Here is a 26,544-nt window from a genome sequence, read left to right as displayed (position 1 = left end):
ACATGCGTGTGCCTTTCCAAATCATGTCCAATCAATTGAATTTACCACAGGTGAACTCCAATCAAGTTGTAGAAACATCTTGATGTTCAATGGAAACAATTTAGAGTCTCATAGCAAATGGTCTGAATACTTATGTAAATAAGGTGTCTGCTTTATTTTTTTTTTTTAATCTAAAAACAGTTTTCACTTTGTCATTATGGGGTATTGTGTGTAGATTTGAGGAACAAATATAATTAATACATTTTAGAATAAGGCTGTAACATAAAATGTGGGAAAAGTCAAGTGGTACAATACTTTCCAAATGCACTGTACAATATAAAATCCATGTGTATGTGTGTAGAGTGTGTGTCTTATGTGTGTCTTTTAACAGTCCCCGCTGTTCCATGAGGTGTATTTGTATCTGATTCTACTGCTTGCATCAGTTACCTGATGTGGAATAGAGTTCCATGTAGCCATGGCTCTATGTAGTACTGTGTGCCTCCCATTGTCTGTTCTAGACTCGGGGATTGTGTAGAGACCTTTGGTAGCATGTCTTGTGGGATATGCATGGGGGTGTCCGAGCTGTGTGCTAGTAGCTTAAACAGACACCTAGGTGCATTCAGCATGTCAACACTTATTACAAGTCAATCTCTCCTCCACTTTGAGCCATGAGAGATTTACATGCATATTATTAATGTTAGCTCTCCATGTACATTTAAGGGCCAGCTGTGCTTCCCTGTTCTGAGCCAATTGTAATTTTCTAAGGTCCCCATGTGGCACATGACTGAAAAAAATAGTCCAGGTGCAACAAAACTAGAGCCTGTAGGACCAGCCTTGTTGATAGTGTTGTTAAAAAGGCAGAGGAGTATTTTATTATGGACATACTTCTCTCCATCTTAGCTTCTGTTGTATCAACATGTGTTGACCATGACAGTTTACAATCCAGTGTTACTCAAAGCAGTTTAGTCACCTTAACTTGCTCAATTTCCACATTATTTATTACAAGATTTAGTTGAGGTTTAGGGTTTAGTGAACGATTAGTCCAAAATACAATGCATTCAGATTTTGAAATATTTAGGACCTACTTATGCCTTGCCACCCATTCTGAAACTAACTGAAGCAGTGATTTCACTCGCTGTAGTAGCTGACGTGTATAGTGTTGTGTCATCTGCATACATAGACACACTAGCATTAATCAAGGCCAGTAGCATGTCATTAGAAAGAATTGAAAAAAGTAAAGGGGCCTAGACAGCTGCCCTGCGGAATTCCTGATTCTACCTGGATTATGTTGGGAGAGGCTTCAATTAAATTACACCATCCGTCTTCTGTTAGACAGGTAACTCTTTATCCATAATATAGCAGGGGGGAAAAAGCCATACGTTTTTCCAGCAGCAGACTATGGTTGATAATGTCAAAATTCGCAATTAACAAAACAGCTCCCACAATCTTTTAATCAGACATTTTTCTCAGCTAATCAGTCATTTGGGTAAGTGCCGTGCTTATTGAATGTCCTTCCCTATAAGCGTGCTGAAAGACTGTCAATTTGTTTCCAGTAAAATAGCATTATTTCTAGTCAAACAATTTTTTTCAAAAGTTTACTAAGGGTTGGTAACAGGCTTATTGGTTGGCTATTGGAGCCAGTAAAAGGGGGCTTTACTATTCTTGTGTAGCGGAATTAATTTTGCTTCCCTCTAGGCCAGCACACACTTTAGATTGACGATATGGCAAACAGGTGTGGCAATATCGTCCACTATTATCCTCAGTCATTTTCCATCCAAGTTGTCATACCCCAGTGGCTTGTTATTGTTGATAGACAATATCTTCACCTCTCCCACACTCACTTTACGGAATTCAAAATTACAATGCTTGCATAATTTGATCAGTTATACAGTTAAATGTGCCGCCAATTGGATGGAAAACTAGCTAATGATGGTGAAAATCTGGAGTTAGGCAGTATAGTGTACAAATACATGTGCATGTAAAAAGCACCTTTTCTGGTAAAGCATGCAATTAAAGCGATTAAATCAAGCTCTTCTTATCCCACTCACTATGCAAAAGCTCTCACACACACTATCACATTTGAAATCAGTGTGTAATGACATTCAAGTTTACAAAAGAGGAAAACTAAAATGAACACATGGCTGATTGAACTATACTGAACAAAAATATAAACGCAACGTCACGTTGGTCCCATTTTTCATGAGATGAAATAAAAAAGAGTCATTAGCTGAAGTAAAATATTTCAGAAATGTTCCATATGCACAAAAAGCTTATTTCTCTCAAATGTGGTGCTAAAATTAGTTTACATCCCTATTAGTGAGCATTTCTCCTTTGACAAGATTATCTATCCACCTGACAGGTGTGGTATATCAAGAAGATGATTAAACAGCATGATCATTACACAGGTGCACCTTGTGCCGGGGACAATAAAAAGCCACTAAAATGTGCAGTTGTCTCACACGACACAATGCCACAGATGTCAAGTTTTGGAGGGAGCATGCAATTGGCATGCTGACTGCAGAATGTCCACCAGAGCGGTTGCCAGAGAACTGAATGTTAATTTCTCTACCATAAGCCACCTCCAATGTTGTTTTAGAGAATTTGCTGATACAACTGTGGGCTTGCACAACCAAGGAATTTATGAACAAGTTGTTGGAAAGTGTCTCAGAGAAGCTCAGCTACGTGCTCATCGTCCTCACCACGGTCTTGACCTGACTGCATTTCGGTGTCGTCACTGACTTCCGTGGGAAAAAGCTCACCTTCGATGGCCACTGGCACGCTGGAGAACTGTGCCCTTCCCCGATGAAACCTGGTTTCAACTGTACCGGGGAGATATCAGACAGTGTGTATGGCGTCATGTGGGCGGTTAGCTGATGCCAACGTTGTGAACAGAGTTCCCGATGGTGGAGGTGGGGTTATGGTATGGCAGGCATAAACTACAGACAACAAACACAATTGCATTTTATCGATGGCTATTAAAATACACAGAGATACTGTGACGAGATCCTGAGGCCCATTGTCGTGCCAGTCGGTCATTTTCTTTAAGGTATCTGCGATCAACAGATGCCTATCTGTATACACAGTCATGTGAAATCCATAGATTAGAACCTAATGAAATGTATTTCCATTGACTGACTTCTTTATATGAACTGTAACTCTTTGAAATTGTTGCATGTTGCATTTATATTTTTGTTCAGTGTATAACAAAAGACAGATTAAAGTCACTTTTACTGTGAATAAATCCCCTACAAGCTCAGCAAGAGACAAGTACATACAGTGGAGCGGGAGCTCTTCAGAGAGGAGCTACCCTTCACAGAGGAGCTACTCTTCAGGGCCGAGCTATTGGACAGGCCGTCAGACTGGGGAGAGAACAAGGTTCATGTGAAATATGACCACCACAAGATAAAAACAGCCAATAGGCGGCTCTTGGCAGAGATCTCAAACTGGCGGCCCGCAGGCCAGATGCGGCCCATGAGCCGATTTAATGTGTCCGGTTGTCTTAGTAAATACAGCCCTCGCGGGAAGACCGAATGTGGTCCCTCGGGATAAACGAGTTTGAGACCCCTGCTCTTAGGAGTGACAGACAGACGTGCTGTGAGTGTGTTCGCACTGCAGATTACTAAAATGTTGTGAGAACGAACGGCACACCAAGTCATAGCTACATTTTGACAGTTGGTGCATGACACTGCAAAACTGTGAGGTTAAATGATAAGCTAAATGCCTTTTTCATTAGGAAAATGGGTTAGTAATGGACATTGAATTGTTTATTAAAAACTATCACGCTGAGTCATTTGCGGTAGCCTGGTAATTTGTCTTTAGAGATGAACCATCTCAGCTGTTTGAATGTCATTACAAGCCACAAAAATGTTAGCCTAGCCCATGACAACATAGAATATAGCCATGCCTAATATAGCCCAGCTATCTTCCTCTGTACCCCAGCTGTAAATTCAACACTGGTCTTTTATGGGCCAGCAAACCCATCCCCATGTCCCTTCTTTACAATCAGTCATGCAATCCATCCCACCTTTACCAAGAAACACACACATGCACACACCCGACACACAGACGCACCACCAGGTCTCTTCGATGAGAGGTGCTGGCCAGGCTTTTATAAGATGAGCTGCCCAGGTCTCGCAATGAGGAGGTTGACTTCAAAACCAGAACACACACACACCACAACATAATTACTCAAGGAACATTGATGTATTCCAATTTTTAACAAATTCTAACAATTAATGAGACACATAAGCCAATGCTGTCTCGACAAGGTCAATGGTCTCACACATCAGTGTGGACTTTCCAACAGAAATCTACCTCCATATTAATAGTCAGACTAAAATAATGACATGACACCGTCAATGAGAATGCGGAAATGTACACACCCTGTAGCTTCCAGTGCTACGGACCGACATGACATCATCATCCTGTTGCAGAGAAACACGGGGACAGACAAATAGGACGTCAAGACAAGTCAGGAAATAAGATAAAGGTGAGAAAGAGATGAGAAAGTATACAGACCCGCCGATGATGGCTACTGGATCTAGTACTAGTTCCAGAGTGCCGGGCCTTCTCTGTGTCGGCCTGGAGATGGAGAACGTTGGAACTTAGAGAGGAGAGGGAGATGCAAAGGAAGTCTAATAATCTATATGTGATGACGTAACCACGCATAACACATCTTGATGTTAATGTTAGTCCAAACATCTCCAACAACCTGGGCAGCTCCTTTAATCCATCAAAAACACTGCAACAAGAGATGTTCAACCACAGAAAAGATCATGAAGGAAACCTGTGTTTCCACACAGTAATTCCATTGAAAAGTTACTAGCTAGCTACAGTATTGCATACACAGTCCTAAGCACACATCTTTTCGTTGGGTCTTTTCACCTGAAAAAGGATCTCGATACCCACATTCTCAGATTGTTCTGGAATTGTTTGTTATTTTTTTAATTTTAAATACAACTTGTGACTGTGTCAGCGTGCATGCGCCCGGCAAGCCACAGGAGTCACAAGAGCGTGATGAGACAAGGCCATTCCGGGCCGGCCAAACCCTCCCCTAACCCAGATGACGCTGGGCCAATCGTGTGCCGCCTCATGGGTCTCCCGGGGTGCTTATGTTAGGCTCTACACCCTTGTAAAGCAAATTAATGTGCTTCATTTTAAGAAGTTAATTTGGCAACTTTAGTTGTGCTACAATTAAGCTGGGCATCATATATAATTCACAAGTTACAGACTAATATTGTCACGCATCAGACTATTCTTGATGTAATCTTGTCTTTACATACAGTTGAAGCCGGAAGCTTCCATACATCTTAACTCAGTATTTCACAATTCCTGACATTTAACCCTAGTAAAAATTCCCTGTTTTAGGATCACCACTTTATTTTCAGAATGTGAAATGTCAGAATAATAGAGAAAATTATTTATTTCAGCTGTTATTCCTTTCATCACATTCCCAGTGGGTCAGAAGTTTACATACACTCAATTAGTATTTGATAGCATTGCCTTTAAATTGTTTAACTTGTGTCAAACGTTTTGGGTAGCCTTCCACAAGTTTCCCACAATAAGTTGGGTGAATTTTGGCCCATTCCTCCTGGCAGAGCTGATGTAACGGAGTCAGGTTTGTAAGTCCTCCTTGCTTGCACACGCTTTTTCAGTTCTGACCACACATTTTCTATAGGATTGAGGTCAGGGCTTTGTGATGGCCACTCCAATACCTTGACTTTGTTGTCCTTAAGCTATTTTGCCACAAATTTGGAAATATGTTTGGGGTCATTGTATAGATACTTTTGGACCCGTTTCCTCCAGCATATTCACAAGGCCTTTTGCTGTTCTGGGACTGATTTGCACTTTTCGCACCAAAGTACATTCCTCTCTAGGAGACAGAACACGCCTCCTTCCTGAGCGGTATGACGGCTGCATGGTCCCATGATGTTTATACTTGCGTACTATTGTTTGTACAGATGAACGTGGTACCTTCAGGCGTTCGGAAATTGCTCCCAAGGATGAACCAGACTTGGTCTTGGCTGATTTATTTGGATTTTCCATGATGTCAAGCAAAGAGACACTGAGTTTGAAGGTAGGCCTTAAATACATCCACAGGTACAACTCCAATTGACTCAAATATCAATTAGCATATCAGAAGCTTCTAAAGCCATGACAATTTTCTGAAATTTCCCAAGCTGTTCAAAGGCACAGTCAATTTAGTGTATGTAAATTTATGACCCAGGGATTAAATGTAAACTTATGTTACAGCGAATTATAAGTGAAATAATCTGTCTGTAAACAATTATTGGGAAAATTACTTGTGCCGTGCACAAAATAGATGTCCTAACCGACTTAACTATAGTTTGTTTAACAAGAAATTTGTGGAGAGGTTGAAAAACAAGTTAATTTGTTTTGATTTAGAATGGACCATTATCATGCACCTGTCTCGAAACATGTCATTTACGCTACCCTTATCCCGTGGATCATTTAAATGCCAGCCAGGGTAGCCTGTTGTAAATGCCAGCCTGTTGTAAAGATAAGCAGTGTGCTTAATATTAGGACAGTTGATAAATATAGTAGGCTTAGCCTATAGAAAGCTGATGGGATCCTCTTAGAGGCCATCACTATTTTCTCACACAACTGCGTATCCTATAGAAATGTTGCGCAACATGAGCTCTCATGAAGTGTTTGATTAGATTTTCCATTACATTTGCATTGATGTCAGAGTGATTAGAGGGACAATAGAGTGCTGAGTAGAGTACCAGGCAGTTAGCAAGTTTGTTAGGCTACTAATGACCATCAGCAGCATCAGAGCTTAGAGAAACCTAATTGCTGTCACGTGGAATTTGACTGCCTTCATGACTCGTGACTGCCGGTGTGGCGGTAATACGGTCACCGCAACTGTCCTAGGAACTCGCCTATTTCAGAAACGGTCACTCAACAGTGGTTAGAGAACAGAAAACAGGACCAAAGTACCTAATTCAAAATGCATATCAACATTAGCCCCAAACTGCCTCATTGCATAGCATAAAAGACCCAAATGAGGCCATAGCCAACTCTCAATGCACAGCCACAGATAAAGGTGTCTTCTACGCAAATACATTGCAGAACAACATTTATAATGTGATGCAAGGTTCTGTCATCAGAGGGCACCGTTTAGGGGGATAGAGGGCAGCTCCCATACACAACAGAGCAGGCTGTGTTAGTACAGAGAGAGGCCCATGCTCCCTGGCCTAACATTACCATCCATTGGTGGATCGAGCCCCAGCTTTTCCTGCTGCTGGATGAGGAGTGGCGAGAGGAGAGCTGGACAGAACAGGGGGGGGGAGGTGCCATGGAGTTGAACACACAACTACCTTATTATATGATTTAGACTCAGTCACACAAGGTTCATCACTTACATACAAGGGAAAGAGAAAAGTACATGTGAAAGATGGTTTATATACAGATATCTGGATTTGATCTGTGAACATGCAGCACTCGTATACCCCAACATCTTCTGGTTCAACAAGAGAAATGGCAGGATCTCTTTCTTGAATTAATCAGTGTTGAATCATTGACTGTACCTGTATCACTAAGTGTGTGTATGTGTGTGTGTGACAGAGTGTACACCTCTTTCTGTTGCCGTTCGAGTTCTCTCATTCGGATGTCCCTCGCCTCCGCCCTGGCCACTCTCTTTGCAGCCAACCTGGCCTCCGCCTGTGGGACAAAACATGAAAAAATGAATTAGTAGGGATGTGCATCTTCCCCTTTAAAGACTATTTGATATGTATATGGGCTCTGATATGATACAGCAACAATACGTTTTAGTTTGAAACAATTCCGTTTGATAAGAGGAACCGATCAATGCGATTCGGTGAATCACACTAACATTTGTTACATAAACACATTCAAATCTGCTGTGTGCCTCTGATCTGTCTGAGCTGACTTCTGTTTGTTGGTGTGTGTGCAAATTATGTACATCTAATTCTCTATGGTGTATGTAGGCACCTGAGCTGAGAAATTGGGCAATTGAGCATCCACCACCCCACTATCAGATAAGGGGGCCCATGTTAGCTTTTTGTACCCCCACTTTTGATGTGAAATCACCATCACCCACTAATTAATTGGTCATTTTTGCAGATTCAAAGTGTTTGAGCTAGTAATGTATCAATATTTATCTTTACATTTTGCTATGACATAGCCAATGAATATATAGCACAACTTTGGATTTCACCCCCATCTCAAAAATCAAACGGTTTAGACTATTTGGAAGTTTTTACAGAGTGAACTTCTACTTTCCTCCCGCAAAGTGCTTGGTAGAAAAAGTGATTGTTATCCTCGTTATGGAATTATCAACTTAACCCTGTATTTCTAAAAATGAGCATATACAATGATTGTAAAGCAAAACTACCAAAACTGTTACTTATGGTGAACCTGAACAATCGAAACAAGGCAGCAGTAAACATGTTGCCCCCACAGGAATGATGCAAGACTTCCCTGGGTTGTTTGGCATACAAAATGACTTATTGATCAATGACTGTCAAAATGGTTACATACTTAAGATTAGGCATTTTCTGAAGGTAGAAAGTAATATGAGCAACAACAAAAAAAAAAAAGTGAAAAAAATAAAATAAAATTGTGAACCAGCAGTTGTAATTTATTTTACCTTTCTTTAACTAGGCAAGTCAGTTAATAACAAACTCTTATTTTCAATGACGACCTAGGAAGTGGGTTAACTGCCTTGTTCAGGGGCAGAACGACAGATTTTTACCTAGTCAGCTCAGGGATTCAATCTTTCAATCTTGCAACCTTTCGGTTACTAGTCCAACGCTCTAACCACTAGGCTATATATTTTCTGACCGATGCACTTGGATCGGTGTGGGGTCCCGCGGACCGATGCGCTCACATCTTAACATGCTGACCACACCGCTCGTGCACAAAATAAGCACCAACGAGGTGCTCAAATAGAAGTCGGTTATATTTGTGATGCTGAAAGCGGTGCAAGTCAAATACCCACGTGCCATTTCCTCATTGGTTATACCCATGTGGGTGATTGAAAGATGAACTGAGTTCTGCCGGTCGTCGTGGTAATACTATGAAAGTAAGATGCCAAACGCCATATAAAGTCCAAAGAAGAAAAAACCTGGAAGGAGGAGAGACTACTAGAAACGACTCAGTTGACCGTTTTATGTGTGGATTAATTGTCGGAGTAGAGGACCTTGTGCATTTCAAGTAAAATAACTTCACGTTTATTTCCCAGGACAAATTAGCTAGCAACAACAAGCTAGCTAAATAGGACAAATTAGCTAGCAATTGCAAGCTAGCTAGCTAGCTAAATTTCCATAAATGTTTCATGCTTTTTGACCCATCCCGAAATTAATATAATTGGTTCAGAGTGTTTTGATATTACAACCTGCGTGTCGTGATCGCGTTTGATGTGGGGGGACAAAATCAATTTACACGCACGTCCGGTTTGAGTACGGTGTTAAACATTTGAACCAATGCGTATCAGTGAATCGTTACATGCCTAGTCATTAGCGCCGACGACCTCCTGGCAGGGGCCCTTACTCTGGGGAAACACCCAATTATGTGAGAGGTACAAAAATATCCCCAAGGGACAATTCTATTTCACCAGGTAGGCCAGTTGTGAACAAGTTCTCATTTACAACTGTGACCTGGCCAAGCTAAAGCAAAGCAGTGCAACAAAAACAGCACAGAGTTACACATGGGATAAACAAACGTACAGTCAATAACAATAGAAAAATCTGTATACAGTGTATACAACCAAAAAGGTGTTGACTTTGGAGATGACCAGTGAAATATACCTGCTGAAGCGTGTGCTACGGGTGGGTGTTGCTATGGTGACCAGTGAGCTGAGATAAGGCAGAGCTTTATCTAGCAAAGACTTATAGATGACCTAAAGCCAGTGGGTTTGGTGAGGAACATGCAGCGAGGACCAGCCAACGGGAGCATACAGGTCGCGGTGGTGGGTAGTATATGGGGCTTTGGTGACAAAAAGGATGGCACTGTGATAGACGGCATCCAATTTGCTGAGTAGAGTGTTGGAGGCTATTTTGTAAATGACATCGCCAAAGTCAGGAATCTCTAGGACAGTCAGTTTTACTAGGGTATGTTTGGCAGCATGAGTGAAGGAGGCAAGAACCCAATACTATGGAGAGAGCAACCCCACCACACAGCACTAATCACCACACACTGGGATATCTGTTTAGGAGGAAAAAGCTTAAAGGAATAGTTCACCCAAATTACAAAATGGCCTATTGGTTGCCTTTCTTATTCTGCAAGCAGTTTATGGACAAGACAGCAATCCATGCTTTGGTTTACCTGGCCACAGTCTCCAAAGGCTAACTTTTTAGAAATTGTGGCACAAAACCAATGCAAGTCAATATGCCTTATATTAGCATTTTTTACGCTTCATGTCCAAATCATCTTAAAGTAGACTTATTGAGCTACAATCAATTCTAGAAACTCAAATAAAACTATTTGTCACATGCGCCGAATACAAGTGTAGACCTTACTGTGAAATGCTTACTTACAAGCCCTTAACCAACAGTGCAGTTCAAGAAGAGTTAAGAAAATATTTACCAAATAAACTAAAGTAAAAAACTATAAAAAGTAACAATAATGAGGCTATTTACAGGGGGTACCGGTACCGAGTCAGTGTGCGGGGGTACAGGTTAAAGGTAATTTGTACATGTAGGTAGGGGTGAAGTGACTATGCATAGCTAATAAAGAGTGAGTAGCAGCAGTGCACAAAACAAATGGGGGGGTGGCAATGTAAATAGTCCGGTGGCCATTTGATCAGCAGGCTTATGGCTTGGGGGTAGAAGCTGTTAACTTCTTTGGGATAGGGGGTGGTATTTTGACGTCCGGATGAAAAGCGTGCCCAAAGTAAACTGCCTGCGACTCAGGCCCAGAAGCTAGGATATGCATATAATTGGTAGATTTGGACAGGAAACACTAACGCTTCTCTAAAACTGTTAAAATAATCTCTGTGAGTATAACAGAACTGAAATGGCAGGCAAAACCCAGAGGACAAACCACCCCCCCCCAAAAATGTGTTCATCCATACACTGATTTCAATGACTGGCACTTTTATAATAGGGCGAAATCGGGCCCAGTTGCAGTTCCTAGGTCTTCCACTAGATGTCAACAGTCTTTAGAAAGAGTTTCAGGCTGTTTTTTGGGAAAAATTTGCCAGATATTGCACGACCATCTGTAGTACGCACTACCCTCTGCTGCAGCAGCAGCAGCATCTTGTGGTGCTTTCAAGACAGCTGGAAAATGAAAAATGTGAGGTCAAATCAGGATGTCAGTGATATTCAGGACGGAAAGTCGGAGCTCTATTAAAGACCACAGTTTCCGAGTTGGATTACTTTTCAAAAACTATTTTTCCCAGTCTTCTTGAACTCACTTAAGTAGTAAGATTTCCAAGTTGTTTTGAATGCGTCGTCAAACGACAATGGAAGGCAGGCTTCATCAGCGCGTCACATAACACTTTTCACTGAGCTAGAGGCAGTATGCATTTTGAAAACAGACATAATTGTTTGAAACTTGAACATTTTAATACATATGAGGCATGTCTTACCTTGCCTCAAAGTAGCCTATTAGATCTCCTCTCTTTCGAAATGATTTTCCATTAGATGAAGCTGCTTGGATGTGCATTGCCCTTTTGGCAACTGTGTTTTCCCGCTAACTGCATTACTGAACAAACATTCACACGTAGCCTACTGCCTTGTACGCATTTCTGCACTTATGTGATGAAAAAGTAGCTTTTTTTAATGTAGCCTAGGCCTAATGGTTGTATGAATTTGGGATCTATCGTCCCACAACTGTCCCAGAATGGGCTATTTCTTTCTCGACAAGCTGACCAATCGAACAAGTAGCCTAAACTTTTCTACTATAGTAGATTGACATAGGCTAGTGATTTTGTGAAAAAGTAAATGTGGACAGTTATTCTAACATGTTCGAAGTGCACATCAGAATTCGGGAAAAAGAACCGCATGTCATTGCATCTACGACTTGCATGTTCTGTTAATATGAATGACCATATTCTAAATGTGACTTCTGTAATTCTGAGCACCGTGGGAGGATAACCTAATCAGGTTACACACCCAAAACATATGGTCCAGTAAATTTCTCAAATGTCTGGTAAATTAAAATGTCAGGCGCCACATTTTCCTAACTGAAACCCTGACTCCAATGCTTCCCACAATTGTGTCAAGTTGGCTGGATGTCCGTTGGGTGGTGGACCAGTCTCGATGCACATGGGAAACTGTGGAGCATGAAAAACCCAGCAGTGATGCAGTTCTTGACAAACAGGTGCCACTACTATTAATACGCTGTTCAAAGGCACTCAAATCTTTAGTTTTTCCCATTCATCCACCGAGGGGCACACACAATCCATGTCTCAATTGTCTCAAGGCTTAACACTCCTTTTACCAATCCCCTCCCCTTCATCTACACTGATTGAAGTGGATTTAACAAGTGACACCAATAAGGGATCATATCTTTCACATGGTCAGTCCATTTCATGGAAAGAGCAGATGGTATGCAAGGTAGATGTGCATTTATAATGGGTAGCTAGCTACCAATTCTTCGTGGCTAGCTAGCCGGTTATCCCTATTGACTTACTATGGACTTACCCATTCACTGAACTTTCTGCCAGCCAGAACGGCAATAGAGACGAACCAAGATATACACGAAGCAAAGTTGTACTTCATAACTATCAGCTAGCTTTATGTGAATCATAATCATTTATAAATTACCTAAATCGAACATTATGCAAGGTAGATCTCAATTCACGGGTAGCTACCTAACGATTCTTTGTAGCTACAGTTGAAGTCGGAAGTTTACATACACCTTAGGCAAATACATTTACTCAGTTTTTCACAATTCCTGACATTTAATCCTAGTAAAAATGTCCTGTCGTAGGTCAGTTGGGATCACCACTTTATATTAAGAATGTGAAATGTCATAATAAGAGGAGGGAGAATGATTGATTTCAGCTTTCATTTCTTTCATCAGAAGTTTACAAACACTCAATTAGTATTTGGTAGCATTGCCTTTTAAATCATTTACTTGGGTCAAACGTTTCAGGTAGCGTTCCACAGGCTTCCCACAATAAGTTGCGTGAATTTTGGCCCATTCCTCCTGACAGAGCTGGTGTAACTGAGTCAGGTTGGTAGGCCTCCTCCTACAGGATTGAGGTCAGGGCTTCGTAATGGCCACTCCAATACCTCGACTTTGTTGTCCTTAAGCCATTTTGCCACAACTTTGGAAGTATGCTTGGGGTCATTGTCCATTTGGAAGAGCAATTTGCAACCAAGCTTTAACTTCCTGACTGATGTCTTCAGATGTTGCTTCAACATATCCACATAATTTTCCTACCTCATGATGCCACCTATTTTGTGAAGTACACCAGTCCCTCCTGCAGCAAAGCACCCCCACAACATGAAGCTGCCACCCTCATGCTTCACGGTTGGAATGGTGTCCTTCGGCTTGCACGCCTCCCCCTTTTTCCTCCAAACATAACGATGGTCATTATGACCAAACAGTTCTATTTTTGTTTCATCAGACCAGAGGACATTTCTCCAAAAAGTACAACCTTCGTCCCCGTGTGCAGTTGCAAACCGTAGTTTTTTTTTTTATGGCGGTTTTGAAGCACTGGCTTCTTCCTTGCTGAGCGGCCTTTCAGGTTATGTCGATATAGGACTTGTTTTACTGTGGATATAGATACTTTTGTACCCGTTTCCTCCAGCATCTTCACAGGGTCCTTTGCTGTTGTTCTGGGATTGATTTGCACTTCTCGCACCAAAGTACATTCATCTCCAGGAGACAGAATGCGTCTACTTCCTGCGCGGTATGACAGTTGCGTGGTCCCATGGTGTTTATACGTGCGTACTATTGTTTATACAGATGAATGTGGTACCTTCAGGTGTTTGGAAATTGCTCCCAAGGATGAAACAGACTTGTGGAGGTCTGGGTGATTTATTTTCCCATGATGTCAAGCAAAAAGGCACTGAGTTTGAAGGTAGGCCTTGAAATACATCCACAGGTACACCTCCAATTGACTAAAAGTATGTCAATTAATTTATCAGAAGCTTCTAAAGCCATGACATCATTTTCTGGAATTTTCCAAGCTGTTTAAAGGCACATTCAACGTAGTGTATATAAACTTCTGACCCCTGGAATTGTGATACAGTGAATAATCTGTCTGTAAACAATTGTTGGAAAAATGACTTGTGTCATGCACAAAGTAGATGTCCTAACCGACTTGCCAAAACTATAGTTTGTTAAATTTGTGGGGTGGTTGAAAAACGAGTTTTAATGACTGCAACCTAAGTGTATGTAAACTTCTGACTTCAACTGTATATGGTTAGCTAACAGTAATAGCTAGCCAGTTAGCTCTATTGGCAGGTAAACATGTCTAAATTAACACAGCATGTATTTATTAACGTATCAAGATAACATATTGTAGTCAGGCTGTACATGTCCTCAAGTAATGTCTGAAAGTACTACTTTTTTTATCTGTTACATTTGACCAAATCACTTTAGTTACATAGATTTGTTGTCTTGACCAATGAAATCTATTCAACATAGCTTGTCATCAAAACATTGGCTCAAAGTTTAAATGAGTGAAATTAATTTAAATGAATGCTATTGAAATTATGAAATGATTCCAATGTCTTGAGTAACGTTGACCTTTTTATGAAATTGAGCACATTGATAAGATTAGTTCAACTTTGAATAAGACCGCAATTGAAACTGCACAGCCTACCTGTGCTGGAGGACATCTGCAAGATGGTACTGGCATACTTAAACAATAAATTAAAGTCAACTCAATTGCACTAAGTTGATTTTTTTGTTTTCTGTCACAATTTACCAGAAAGATGTAAAAAATGTGTAACCGGTACATAAGTAGTTTTCTGACCATATACTTTTTTATAAACTCTTACTTAAGTAGTTTCTTAAGATGGTTACGCTGACTTGAGTAAATGTCAATCTAAGCAACAGTACTTTTACTTAAGTACAGATTTTAATTACTCTACCCGCCTTTGTTCACAATACAGAATTCTGAAAGTTTCTAATTTCGTCTCCTCTGGTCAATGTAGGTAGTAAGATCTGAACCAGGCTTACTTTCACTGCTTTTGGGTAAAGTTTGTGGAACTTGAAAATTAAGTTGAGTAAAACAGGTTTCTTTCTCAAATTAAATGTTCATGACTTTGATTATATTTTTTAGGATGGTCTTCCTCCATAATCATCAGTTACACGATTGTACAATTACCCCGCCAACCCTATTCATCTTACGATGTCTTAAAGTAATTCCAAGTGTTTTGTTTAGAAGTGCAATAAGCTACTGAGATGTTTCCTCTAACATGTTCAAGCTGGAATGCACAATTCAAGATATTTTGATGCAACCTAATCCAGTGATTGTCATGAATTTTGGATTGACAATTAGGCTACTGTTGATATATATTACTGTAAAAATAAGGGTCCAGAATTTGTTTATTAATAGAGACTACTGCAATGCTCTACTCTGGCTACCTGGATAAAGCACTAAATACATTTCAGTTACTGCTAAAAACGGCTGCTAGAATCTTGACTAGAACAAAAAAATGCAATCTTACACCAGCGGCTTCCTGTTGAGGTTAGGGCTGATTAAGGTTTTACTGCTAACCTACAAAGCATTACATGGGCTTTACGCCTACCTACTGTATCTCTCCGATTTGGTCCTGCCGTACATACCTACATGTACGCTACGGTCACAAGACGCAGGCCTCCTTATCGTCCCTAGAATTTTTAAGCAAACAGCTAAAAAGGCAGGGCTTTCTCCTATAGAGCTAGATTGTTATGGAATGGTCTGCCTATCCATGTGAGAGACACAGACTCGGTCTCGACATTTAAGTCATTACTGACGACTCATCTCTTCTGGCCAAGGGGTGCGAAGGTGAACGGGCAAGGCATAGGAGGGACGAACCATCCTTGCTGTCTCTGTCTGGCCGGCTCCCCTCTCTACATCGGGATGCTCTGCCTCTGACCCTATTACGGGGGCTGAGTCACTGGCTTACTAGTGCTCTTCCATGCCATCCCTAGGAGTGGTGAGTCACTTGAGTGTGTTAAGTCACAAATGTGATCTTCCTGCCCGGTTTGGTGTCCTCTCGGGCTCGTGCAGTGGAGATCTTCGTGGGCCTCGTCTCAGGGTAGTAAATGGGTCTGTTGATATCCCTCTAGTGGTGTGGAGGCTGTGCTTTAGCAAAGTGGATGGGGTTATATCCTGCCTGGGTGGCCCTGTCAGGGGGGTATTGACGGACGGGGCCACAATGTTCCCTGGACCGCTTTTCAGCCTCCAGTATCTATGCTGCAATAGACTATGTGCCGAGGGGCTAGGATCAGTCGGATATATCTGGTGTAATTCTCCTGTCTTATCTGGTGTTGTGTTGGAATTTAAGCGTTCTCCCTCTAATTCTCTCTCTCCCCTCCCAGAGGATCTGAGTCCTAGGACCATGCCTCAGGACTACCTGGCCTGATGACTCCTGGCTGTCCCCAGTCTACCTGCTGCCCCAGTTTCATCTATTCTGCCTGCGGTTATGGAACCCTGACCTCTCTCTCGGTTTTGATCACTAACCATAGTCAAATAGCTTGCCATGGTGTACTATTGATTTAGGTCCAGATAGCAATGCATTTTACTTTGTGCTGTGTTTCCCAATAAGTAATGTAGTTTTGACTCGGCTGTAATTTGGTTTACTCTGTTTGGATGTTCTGGTACTGAGGCTTCAGTGTGTTAGTAGAACACGGTTTGTGAACTCAGCCCAGGACCAGCTGGACGAGGAGACTTTTCCAGTGGTGGAAAAAGTACCCAATTGTCATACTTGAGTAAAAGTATAGATACCTTAATAGAAAGTTACTCAGGTAAAAGTCACCTAGCAAAACACTACTTGAGTAAAAGTATTTGGTTTTAAACATACTTAAATATCAAAAGAAAATGCTTAAGTATTAATCCTTTCAAATGTCTTATATTAAGCAAAGCAGACGGCACCATTTTCTTGTTTTTAACCTCGAGACTCCAGGGGCAGTATTTCATTATTGGATAAAAAAACGTGCCCGTTTTAAGCGCAATATTTTGTCACGAATAGATGCTCGACTATGCATATAATTGGCAGCTTTGGAAAGAAAACACTGACGTTTCCAAAACTGCAAAGATATTATCTGTGAGTGCCACAGAACTCATGCTACAGAAACCAAGATGAAACCAAGATGAAACCTCAAACAGGAAATGAGCAGAAATTGAGGCTCTGTTTTCCATTGTCTCCTTATATGGCTGTGAATGTACCATGAACGAGCCTAAGCTTTCTGCCGTTTGCCCAAAGTGTCTGCAGCATTGTGACGTATTTGTAGGCATATCATTGGAAGATTGACCATAAGAGACTACATTTGCCAGGGGTCCGCCCGGTGTCCTTTGTCTAAATTGGTGCGTAATCTTCAACTGGAGGCATTTTCCATTGAGATTCAGAGGAGAACGCACACTTCCACGAACGATATATCATTGAAGAGATATGTGAAAAACACTTTGAGGATTGATTCTAAACAACGTTTACCATGTTTCAGTTGATATTATGGTGTTAATTTGGAAAAAAGTTTGGCGTTTTGATGAATGAATTTTCAGGGTTTTTTGGTAGCCAAACATGACGCAGAAAACGGACCGATTTCTCCTGCACAAATAATCTTTCAGGAAAAACTGAACATTTGCTATCTAACTGAGGGTCTCCTCATTGAAAACATCCAAAGTTCTTCAAAGGTAAATTATTTTATTTGAATGGTTTTCTGGTTTTTGTGAAAATGTTGCCTGCTGAATGCTAACGCTAAATGCTAACGCTAGCTATCAATAGCTATCAATACTGTTACACAAATGCTTGTTTTGCTATGGTTGAGAAGCATATTTTTGAAAATCTGAGATGACAGTGTTGTTAACAAAAGGCTAAGCTTGAGAGCTAGCATATTTATTTCATTTCATTTGCGATTTTCATGAATAGTTAACGTTGCGTTATGGTAATGAGCTTGAGGCTGTATACACGATCTCGGATCCGGGATGGCTCGATGCAAGAAGTTAACATTTACAGAGGCACACTCCAACACAGACATTATTTACAAAAGATGCATTTACGTTTAGTCCGCCAGACCATAGGCAGACGGGATTACCACGTGTTCTTTTCTGCTAAGCATTCAAAATGTAATGAGTACTTTGGGTTGTCAGGGAAAATGTATGGAGTAAAAATAACAATATTGTATTTTGGAATGTAGTGAAGTAAAAGTATAGATACCCCCCAAAAAATACTTTACTTAAGTACTACTTTAAAGTATTTTTAGTTCTTTACACCACTGCTTTTTTCTTTGCACAGCTCTTGGCATTGCAGGGCTTGGTAATGATGAGGGTTCACTGTATTTTAGATGTTTTCAAAACGTAATTGTTCTTTGAGTATTTATTATTAGTGGATACTGGCCTAATTCTGCCCTGCATGCATTGTTTGTAGTTTTCCTCTGGACATGTAGGAGAATCTTACAGAACTCTGCATGCAGGGTTTCAATGGGGTGTTTGTCCCATTGGGTGAAATCTTGTTTTGCAATTGGACCCCACACCTTGCTGCCATAAAGTGCAATTAGTTCAATGACACATTCAATTAGTTTCAGCCAATGTTTTTATAGGTATTTCAATTTGAATGTTTTTTTAATGCCGTAGAACGCCTGTGCACTTTCTCAGTTCATCCACTTCCTTATTAAGTTGTCCAGTTGAGCTTATTTTTAAACCTAAATAATTGTAGTGTGTGCAGTACTCTATATAATATTATACCAATTGAGAACTTGTCTAAATCCCTCAAATCTGGATCTTCTCTGGAAAATTATTTTTTGTGTTTTGAGGATTTAAGTACTGCTCTAGCAGGTCCAGGCTCTGCTGTAGGCCATGTGCTATGAGTGACAGCAGGTACAGGTCATCTGCAAAGCGCAGGCATTTAACCTCTGAATTATGGAGACTAACACCAGTGGCTGAGGATTTTTCTAGAATAATAGCCAATTCCTTGATGTAAATTTTGAATAGTGCAAGTCTCAGATTGCAACCCTGGTTAAAGAATGTTATTTTCTTGCCAATTTTGATGCTGCACGTATTGACCGTATACATTTATTTAATCATGTAATATTTACTCCTTAAACTACTTTGTAGAACAGTCCTGTATGCCAAATAAAATCAAATGCTTTTTGGTAGTCGATAAAGCAAGCGTACATTTTGGTATTATTTTGGTGGACATGTTTATCTATCAGGGTGTGTAGGGTGTAAAAATGATTGGTCATGCGATGTTTGGGTATAAATCCAATTTGGCTTTTACTCAAGATGTGCTTATTAGGAAAGTTTAGAACGCATACATTTATAATACTACAGAAAACCTTCACCAGGTTACTATTCACATAATGCCTCTAATTGTTAGGGACATATTTGTCTGTCCTTAAAAGATTGGGGTTATGAGTCCTTGATTCCAGATGTCAGGGAAATAACCTACAATCAGGATCAAATTAAACAGCTTTAATATAGCCAATTGAAATGTTGCACTCGTGAATTTCAGCATGTCATTTAGGATGCCATCAGGTAAGCATGTTTATTTTTAATTTTTGAGGGCCTGAAGTTTCTTAGAGTTCCTGGTCAGTAATTGGAGAGTCAAATGGATTTTGATTGTCCTTTATAGCTTTTTCTAATCCATTCAACTAATTTGCCATTGTTCTGCTTTTGCATCAATTTGAACGGTGTTGTAGAGTGTTTTAAAATGGGTTGTCTATATGCCACCATTTTGTAATTGCAAATTCCTCTAGTTTTGATTGAACTTTTTCCAATTTTGCCAGAAGTTGTTTGTGTTTATGGACTCCTCAATTAGTGTCAGTTGCTTCTTGTTGTACTGTGCCTTTTTGGCGTAATTCACCATTATTTGGGTCTCTGTGCTTTTGGTTTGATAGTGTTCTATGTTAATTCCTCATAATTTTACGAATCTGCATCAAACCAGTTGTCTTCTCAAATCAAACGTTGTCACATGCGCCGAATACAACAAGTGTAGACTTTCCCGTGAAATGCTTACTTACAAGCCCTTAAATATTCTCGAACTGCACTGTTGGTGAAGAAAATATTTACCAAGTAGACTAAAATAAAAAGTAATAAAAAAAGTAACAACAAGAATAACAATAACGAGGCTAGATACAGCGAGCACCGGTACAGAATCAGCGTGCAGGGGTACAGGTTAGTTGAGGTAAGTATTACATGTAGGTGGGGTGAAGTGACTATGCATAGATAATAAACAGCAAGTGGGCAGCAGTGTACAAAAGGCAGAGGGGGGGGGGGTCAATGTAAATTGTCCAGTGGCGATTTTATTAATTGTTCAGCAGTCTTATGGCTTCGGGTAGCAGAGAAAACAGTCTAACTTGGATGACTGGAGTATTTGGCGATTTTATGGGCTTTCCTCTGACACCGCCTACTATATAGATCCTGGATGGCAGGAAACTCAGCCCCAGTGATGTACTGGGCTGTACACACTACCCTCTGTAGCGCCTTACGGTCAGATGCCGAGCAGTTGAGCATGCTCGGAGTACACGTTCTGGTAATCCATCTGGCGGCTTTGTGAATGTTGACCTGTTTAAAGGTTTTGTTCACATCGGCTACACATCTGCATTATCACACAGTCATCCAAAACAGCTGGTGCTCTCGTGCATGCATTTAGCGCATCTGGTAGGCTCGCGTCATTGGGCAGCTCGTGTCTGGGTTCCCATTTGTAGTCTGTAGTTTTCAAGCCTTGCCACATCAGACGAGCGTCAAAGCCGGTATAGTAGGATTCAATCTTAATTCCGTATTGACGCTTTGCTTGTTTGATGGTTCGTCTGAGGGCATAGGGGGTTTCCTATAAGCGTCCGGTTTAGTCTCCCGCTTCTTGAAAGCAGCAGCTCTAGCCTTTAGCTCGATGCAGATGTTGCCTGTAATCCATGGCTTCTGGTTGGGATATATACAGTCACTGTGGGGACGACGTCATCAATGCACTTATTGATGAAGCCGATAACTGAGGTGGTGTACTCTTCAATGCCATTGGATGAATCCCGGAACATATTCCAGTCTGTGCTAGCAAAACAGTCCTGTAATGTAGCATCCGCGCAATCTGACCACTTCCGTATTGAGCGATGCACTGGTACGTCCTGCTTTAGTTTTTGCTTGTAAAGCAGGAATCAGGAGGATAGAATTATGGTCAGATTTAACAAATGGAGGGCGAGGGGAGAGCTTTGTATGCATCTCTGTGTGTGGGGTAAAAGTGGTCTAGGATTTTTTTCTCTGGTTAAACGTGACATGCTTATCATTTATCGCCCTCCAGGTTCCCTTGGAGAGTTCATCAATGAGCTTGATGCCTTGATAAGCTCCTTTCCTGAGGACGGCTCACCTCTCACAGTTCTGGGCGACTTTAACCTCCCCACGTCTACCTTTGACTCATTCCTCTCTGCCTCCTTCTTTCCACTCCTCTCCTCTTTGACCTCACCCTCTCACCTTCCCCCTACTCACAAGGCAGGCAATACGCTTGACCTCATCTTTACTAGATGCTGTTCTTCCACTAACCTCATTGCAACTCCTCCAAGTCTCCGACCACTACCTTGTATCCTTTTCCCTCTCGCTCTCATCCAACACTTCCCACACTGCCCCTACTCGGATGGTATCGCGCCGTCCCAACCTTCGCTCTCTCTCCCCCGCTACTCTCTCCTCTTCCATCCTATCTTCTCTTCCCTCTGCTCAAACTTTCTCCAACCTATCTCCTGATTCTGCCTCCTCAACCCTCCTCTCCTCCCTTACTGCATCCTTTGACTCCCTATGTCCCCTATCCTCCAGGCCGGCTCGGTCCTCCCCTCCCGCTCCGTGGCTCGACGACTCATTGCGAGCTCACAGAACAGGGCTCGGGCAGCCGAGCGGAAATGGAGGAAAACTCGCCTCCCCTGCGGACCTGGCATCCTTTCACTCCCTCCTCTCTACATTTTCCTCCTCTGTCTCTGCTGCTAAAGCCACTTTCTACCATTCTAAATTCCAAGCATCCGCCTGGAAGCTCTTTGCCACCTTCTCTCCCTCCTGAATCCTCCCCCTCCCTCCTCCCTCTCTGCAGATGACTTCGTCAACCATTTTGAAAAGAAGGTCGATGACATCCGATCCTCGTTTGCTAAGTCAAACGACACCGCTGGTTCTGCTCACACTCCCTACCCTATGCTCTGACCTCTTTCTCCCCTCTCTCTCCAGATGAAATCTTCTTGTGACGGCCGGCCGCCCAACAACCTGCCCGCTTGACCCTATCCCCTCCTCTCTTCTCCAGACCATTTCCGGAGACCTTCTCCCTTACCTCACCTCGCTCATCAACTCATCCCTGACCGCTGGCTACGTCCCTCCCGTCTTCAAGAGAGCGAGAGTTGCACCCTTCTGAAAAAACCTACACTCGATCCCTCCGATGTCAACAACTACAGACCAGTATCCCTTCTCTCTTTTCTCTCCAAAACTCTTGAGCGTGCCGTCCTTGGCCAGCTCTACCGCTATCTCTCTCAGAATGACCTTCTTGATCCAAATCAGTCAGGTTTCAAGACTAGTCATTCAACTGAGACTGCTCTTCTCTGTATCACGGAGGCGCTCCGCACTGCTAAAGCTAACTCTCTCTCCTCTGCTCTCATCCTTCTAGACCTATCGGCTGCCTTCGATACTGTGAACCATCAGATCCTCCTCTCCACCCTCTCCGAGTTGGGCATCTCTTTGCTTATGTCCTACCTGACAGGTCGCTCCTACCAGGTGGCGTGGCGAGAATCTGTCTCCTCACCACGCGCTCTCACCACTGGTGTCCCCCAGGGCTCTGTTCTAGGCCCTCTCTTATTCTCGCTATACACCAAGTCACTTGGCTCTGTCATAACCTCACATGGTCTCTCCTATCATTGCTATGCAGACGACACACAATTAATCTTCTCCTTTCCCCCTTCTGATGACCAGGTGGCGAATCGCATCTCTGCATGTCTGGCAGACATATCAGTGTGGATGACGGATCACCACCTCAAGCTGAACCTCAGCAAGACGGAGCTCCTCTTCCTCCCGGGAAGGACTGCCCGTTCCATGATCTCGCCATCACGGTTGACAACTCCATTGTGTCCTCCTCCCAGAGCGCTAAGAACCTTGGCGTGATCCTGGACAACACCCTGACGTTCTCAACTAACATCAAGGCGGTGTCCCGTTCCTGTAGGTTCATGCTCTACAACATCCGCAGAGTACGACCCTGCCTCACACAGGAAGCGGCGCAGGTCCTAATCCAGGCACTTGTCATCTCCCGTCTTGATTACTGCAACTCGCTGTTGGCCGGGCTCCCTGCCTGTGCCATTAAACCCCTACAACTCATCCAGAACGCCGCAGCCCGTCTGGTGTTCAACCTTCCCAAGTTCTCTCACGTCACCCCGCTCCTCCGCTCTCTCCACTGGCTTCCAGTTGAAGCTCGCATCCGCTACAAGACCATGGTGCTCGCCACGGAGCTGTGAGGGGAACGGCACCTCAGTACCTCCAGGCTTTGATCAGGCCCTACACCCAAACAAGGGCACTGCGTTCATCCACCTCTGGCCTGCTCGCCTCCCTACCACTGAGGAAGTACAGTTCCCGCTCAGCCCAGTCAAAACTGTTCGCTGCTCTGGCCCCCAATGGTGGAACAAACTCCCTCACGACGCCAGGACAGCGGAGTCAATCACCACCTTCCGGAGACACCTGAAACCCCACCTCTTCAAGGAATACCTAGGATAGGGTAAGTAAGGGTAAGTAATCCTTCTCACCCCCCTTCTCCCCCCCAACAAGATTTAGATGCAAGTGGCTGTTCCACTGGTTGTCATAAGGTGTATGCACCAATTTGTAAGTCGCTCTGGATAAGAGCGTCTGCTAAATGACTTAAATGTAAATGTAAATGTAAATTTTTTAAACTGATTGAAGTTTGCCTGCATTAAAGTCCCTGGCCACTAGGAACGCCGCTTTTAGGTGAGCATTTTCTTCTTTGCTTATGGCCTTATAGAGTTGGTTGCGAGCGGTCTTAGTGCCAGCTTCGTCCTGTGGTGGTAAATAGACGGCTACGAATAATATAGATAAGAACTCTTGGTAGATAGTGTGGTCTACAGCTTATCATAAGGTACTCTACCTCATGCGAGCAATACCTCGGGACTTCTTTAATATTAAATATCGCGCACCAGCTGTTATTGACAAATAGACATCTCCATTCCTTGTCTTACCAGAGGTAGCGTCTCTGTTCTGCAGGTGCATGGAAAATCCCGCTAGCTCTATATTGTCCGTATCGTCGTTCAGCCACGTCTTGGTGAAACATAAGATGTTACTGTTTTTATTGTCCCGTTGGTAGGATCATCTTAATTGTAGGTCATCAATTTTATTTTCCAATGATTGCACGTTAGCAAGAAGAATGGATGACGTTGGGCGTTTACTCGCTTGCCTACGGATTCTCAGAAGGCTGCCCGATCTGTGGCCCTTTCCCTGTGTCTTTCCTTCACACAAAAGGCGGGGGGTCTGGGCCTGTTCCAGTGAAAGCAGGATATCCTTCTCGTCGGACTCGTTAAAGGAAAAAGGTTATTCCAGTCAGCGGTGAGTAATCGCTGTTCTAATGTCCAGAAGTTATTTTCGGTCATAGACGGTAACAGCAACATTTCGTACACAATAAGTTACACAAAAGGCATTAACAAAATAGCACAACTGGTTGGGAGAATGTAAAACATTAGCCATGTTCGTCGGCGCCATCTTGTCTGTGGTCTTGTATTTTTTTTTTTTTAATCAATTTCAGTTGTGCTTCATTTGCAGTTTGCCTGAATATACTGATGTTTTTTTACTGCTAGATTGATAACTTCTTTACTGTGAGTGGATGTGGTATACAGAATGTTATCTTAGAGTGTTTGGATTCTGGTTGATTTCTGGTATTCTTCTGTGCTGTTTTGGGACAATCTGTATGAATTTCTGAATTTGTATAGCTTCCTTGGCTGTGAATGTATGGTTGTTTCCATGTCTGTTCTTTTGAGGAACAAGGTAATTTTGCCGTGATCAGAGGTGTTAGTGACTTGACTGTGAATGAGCTGAGATAAATGGTCAATGTCTGTAATCATATAGTCTACTGTGCTGTGGCTCTCAACCCCCCCTCTCTCGAACCCCCCTCTCTCAACCTGCATTGCTTGCTGTTGGAAACCCAGTTTTAGGCTGGGTTTCTGTATAGCACATCTGTTGATGTAAAAGGGGCCTTATAAATTTGATTCATTCATTCATTCATTCATTCAGGGCCAGTTCACCACCTGAGCAAGTGGAAAATTATAACACATTTGGTTGATGATCTCTAACTCTAAATATAATACCCACTGCTAGTAGCCATGTATTAATCTAATAGTAAATGTGAAGTCCTAAAAAACTACATATGCACTCGCAATGGCCGATGTGCATTTCGCAAGCTCCATATCTCAAAAGCCATATCAGATATCTCGGTTATAAAACAGTGAGCTACTAGCTCAATATTGAGAGATGCAATAAAAGCTCTTCAACGGGGACAACAGTAGTCTCTAAAGCCCCCCCATAATTGCATTTTTAAATGTTAAAACAAACAAAGCATTTTTCGGGGAGCACGTAAGGGGAGACAGATAGTGGTTCGCCCATCACAGCAGGGGGCCAAAGCAAAATAGGCATGGTCGCAAAATGCGACTCAATAATTTGTTGCAGTCTGGAGCCCTGTATACACAGTACACTGAACAAAAATATAAACTCAACATGCAACAATATAAGATTTGACTGAGATTCAGTTCATATAAGGCTCTCAGTCAATTGAAATAAACTCATTAGGCCCTAATCTATGGATTTCACATGACTGGGAATACAGATATGCATCTGTTGGTCACTGATACCTTAATAAAAAAGGTATGAGCGTGGATCAGAAAACCAGTCAGTGTCTGGTGTGACCACCATTTGCCTCATGCAGCGCAAAACTTCTCCTCCGCACGGAGTAGATCAGGCTGTTGATTGTGGCCTATGGAATGTTGTCCCACTCCTCAATGGCTGTGTGAACTTGCTGGATGTTGGTGGGAACTGAAACACGCGGTCGAACATGTCGATCCAGAGCATCTCAAACATGGGTGACATGTCTGGGGAGTATGCAGACCATAGAATAATCCCACCGCCACCATGGGGCACTCTATTCACAACATTGACATCAGCAAACTGCTCACCCACACGATCCCTTAAACGTGGTCTGCGGTTGTGAGGCCGGTTGAACGTACTGCCAAATTCTCTAAAAAGACATATGGTAGAGAAATTAACATTCAACCCTCTGGCAACAGCTCTGGTGGACATTCTGCAGTCAGCATGCCTATTGCATGCTCCCTCCAAAACTTGAGACATCTGTGGCATTGTGTCGTGTGACAAAACTGCACATTTTAGAGTGGCCTTTTATTGTCCCCAGCACAAGCTGCACCTGTGTAATGACCGTGCTGTTTAAACAGCTTCTTGATATACCACACCGTTTAGGTGGA

General features: G+C 42.3%; 1 protein-coding gene across 16 annotated transcripts in view; it reads right to left on the bottom strand.

Moving 5' to 3' along the window:
* The window catches only part of lrrfip2 (leucine rich repeat (in FLII) interacting protein 2), a 66,497-nt gene that overhangs the window by 20,783 nt on the left and 19,170 nt on the right, over positions 1–26,544 (bottom strand). For 7 of the 16 annotated variants that reach the window (XM_052498327.1, XM_052498325.1, XM_052498329.1 and 4 more), the window contains exons 3-8: positions 7,576–7,662; positions 7,207–7,269; positions 4,498–4,560; positions 4,362–4,403; positions 4,051–4,128; positions 3,255–3,338 (exon numbers count right to left, since the gene is read on the bottom strand). In XM_052498327.1, coding sequence (XP_052354287.1) covers positions 3,255–3,338; positions 4,051–4,128; positions 4,362–4,403; positions 4,498–4,560; positions 7,207–7,269; positions 7,576–7,662 — 417 coding nt within the window. The remainder of the gene's footprint in view (positions 1–3,254; positions 3,339–4,050; positions 4,129–4,361; positions 4,404–4,497; positions 4,561–7,206; positions 7,270–7,575; positions 7,663–26,544) is intronic. The other 9 variants (XM_035753893.2, XM_035753894.2, XM_035753895.2 and 6 more) reach the window with 6 other exon arrangements.

Source organism: Oncorhynchus keta, chromosome 36 (genome assembly GCF_023373465.1).
Source record: "Oncorhynchus keta strain PuntledgeMale-10-30-2019 chromosome 36, Oket_V2, whole genome shotgun sequence".
NCBI classification, from domain to species: domain Eukaryota; kingdom Metazoa; phylum Chordata; class Actinopteri; order Salmoniformes; family Salmonidae; genus Oncorhynchus; species Oncorhynchus keta.
The sequence above is the reverse complement of the archived record's forward strand: the minus strand, read 5'-3'. Positions and strand labels throughout refer to the sequence as shown.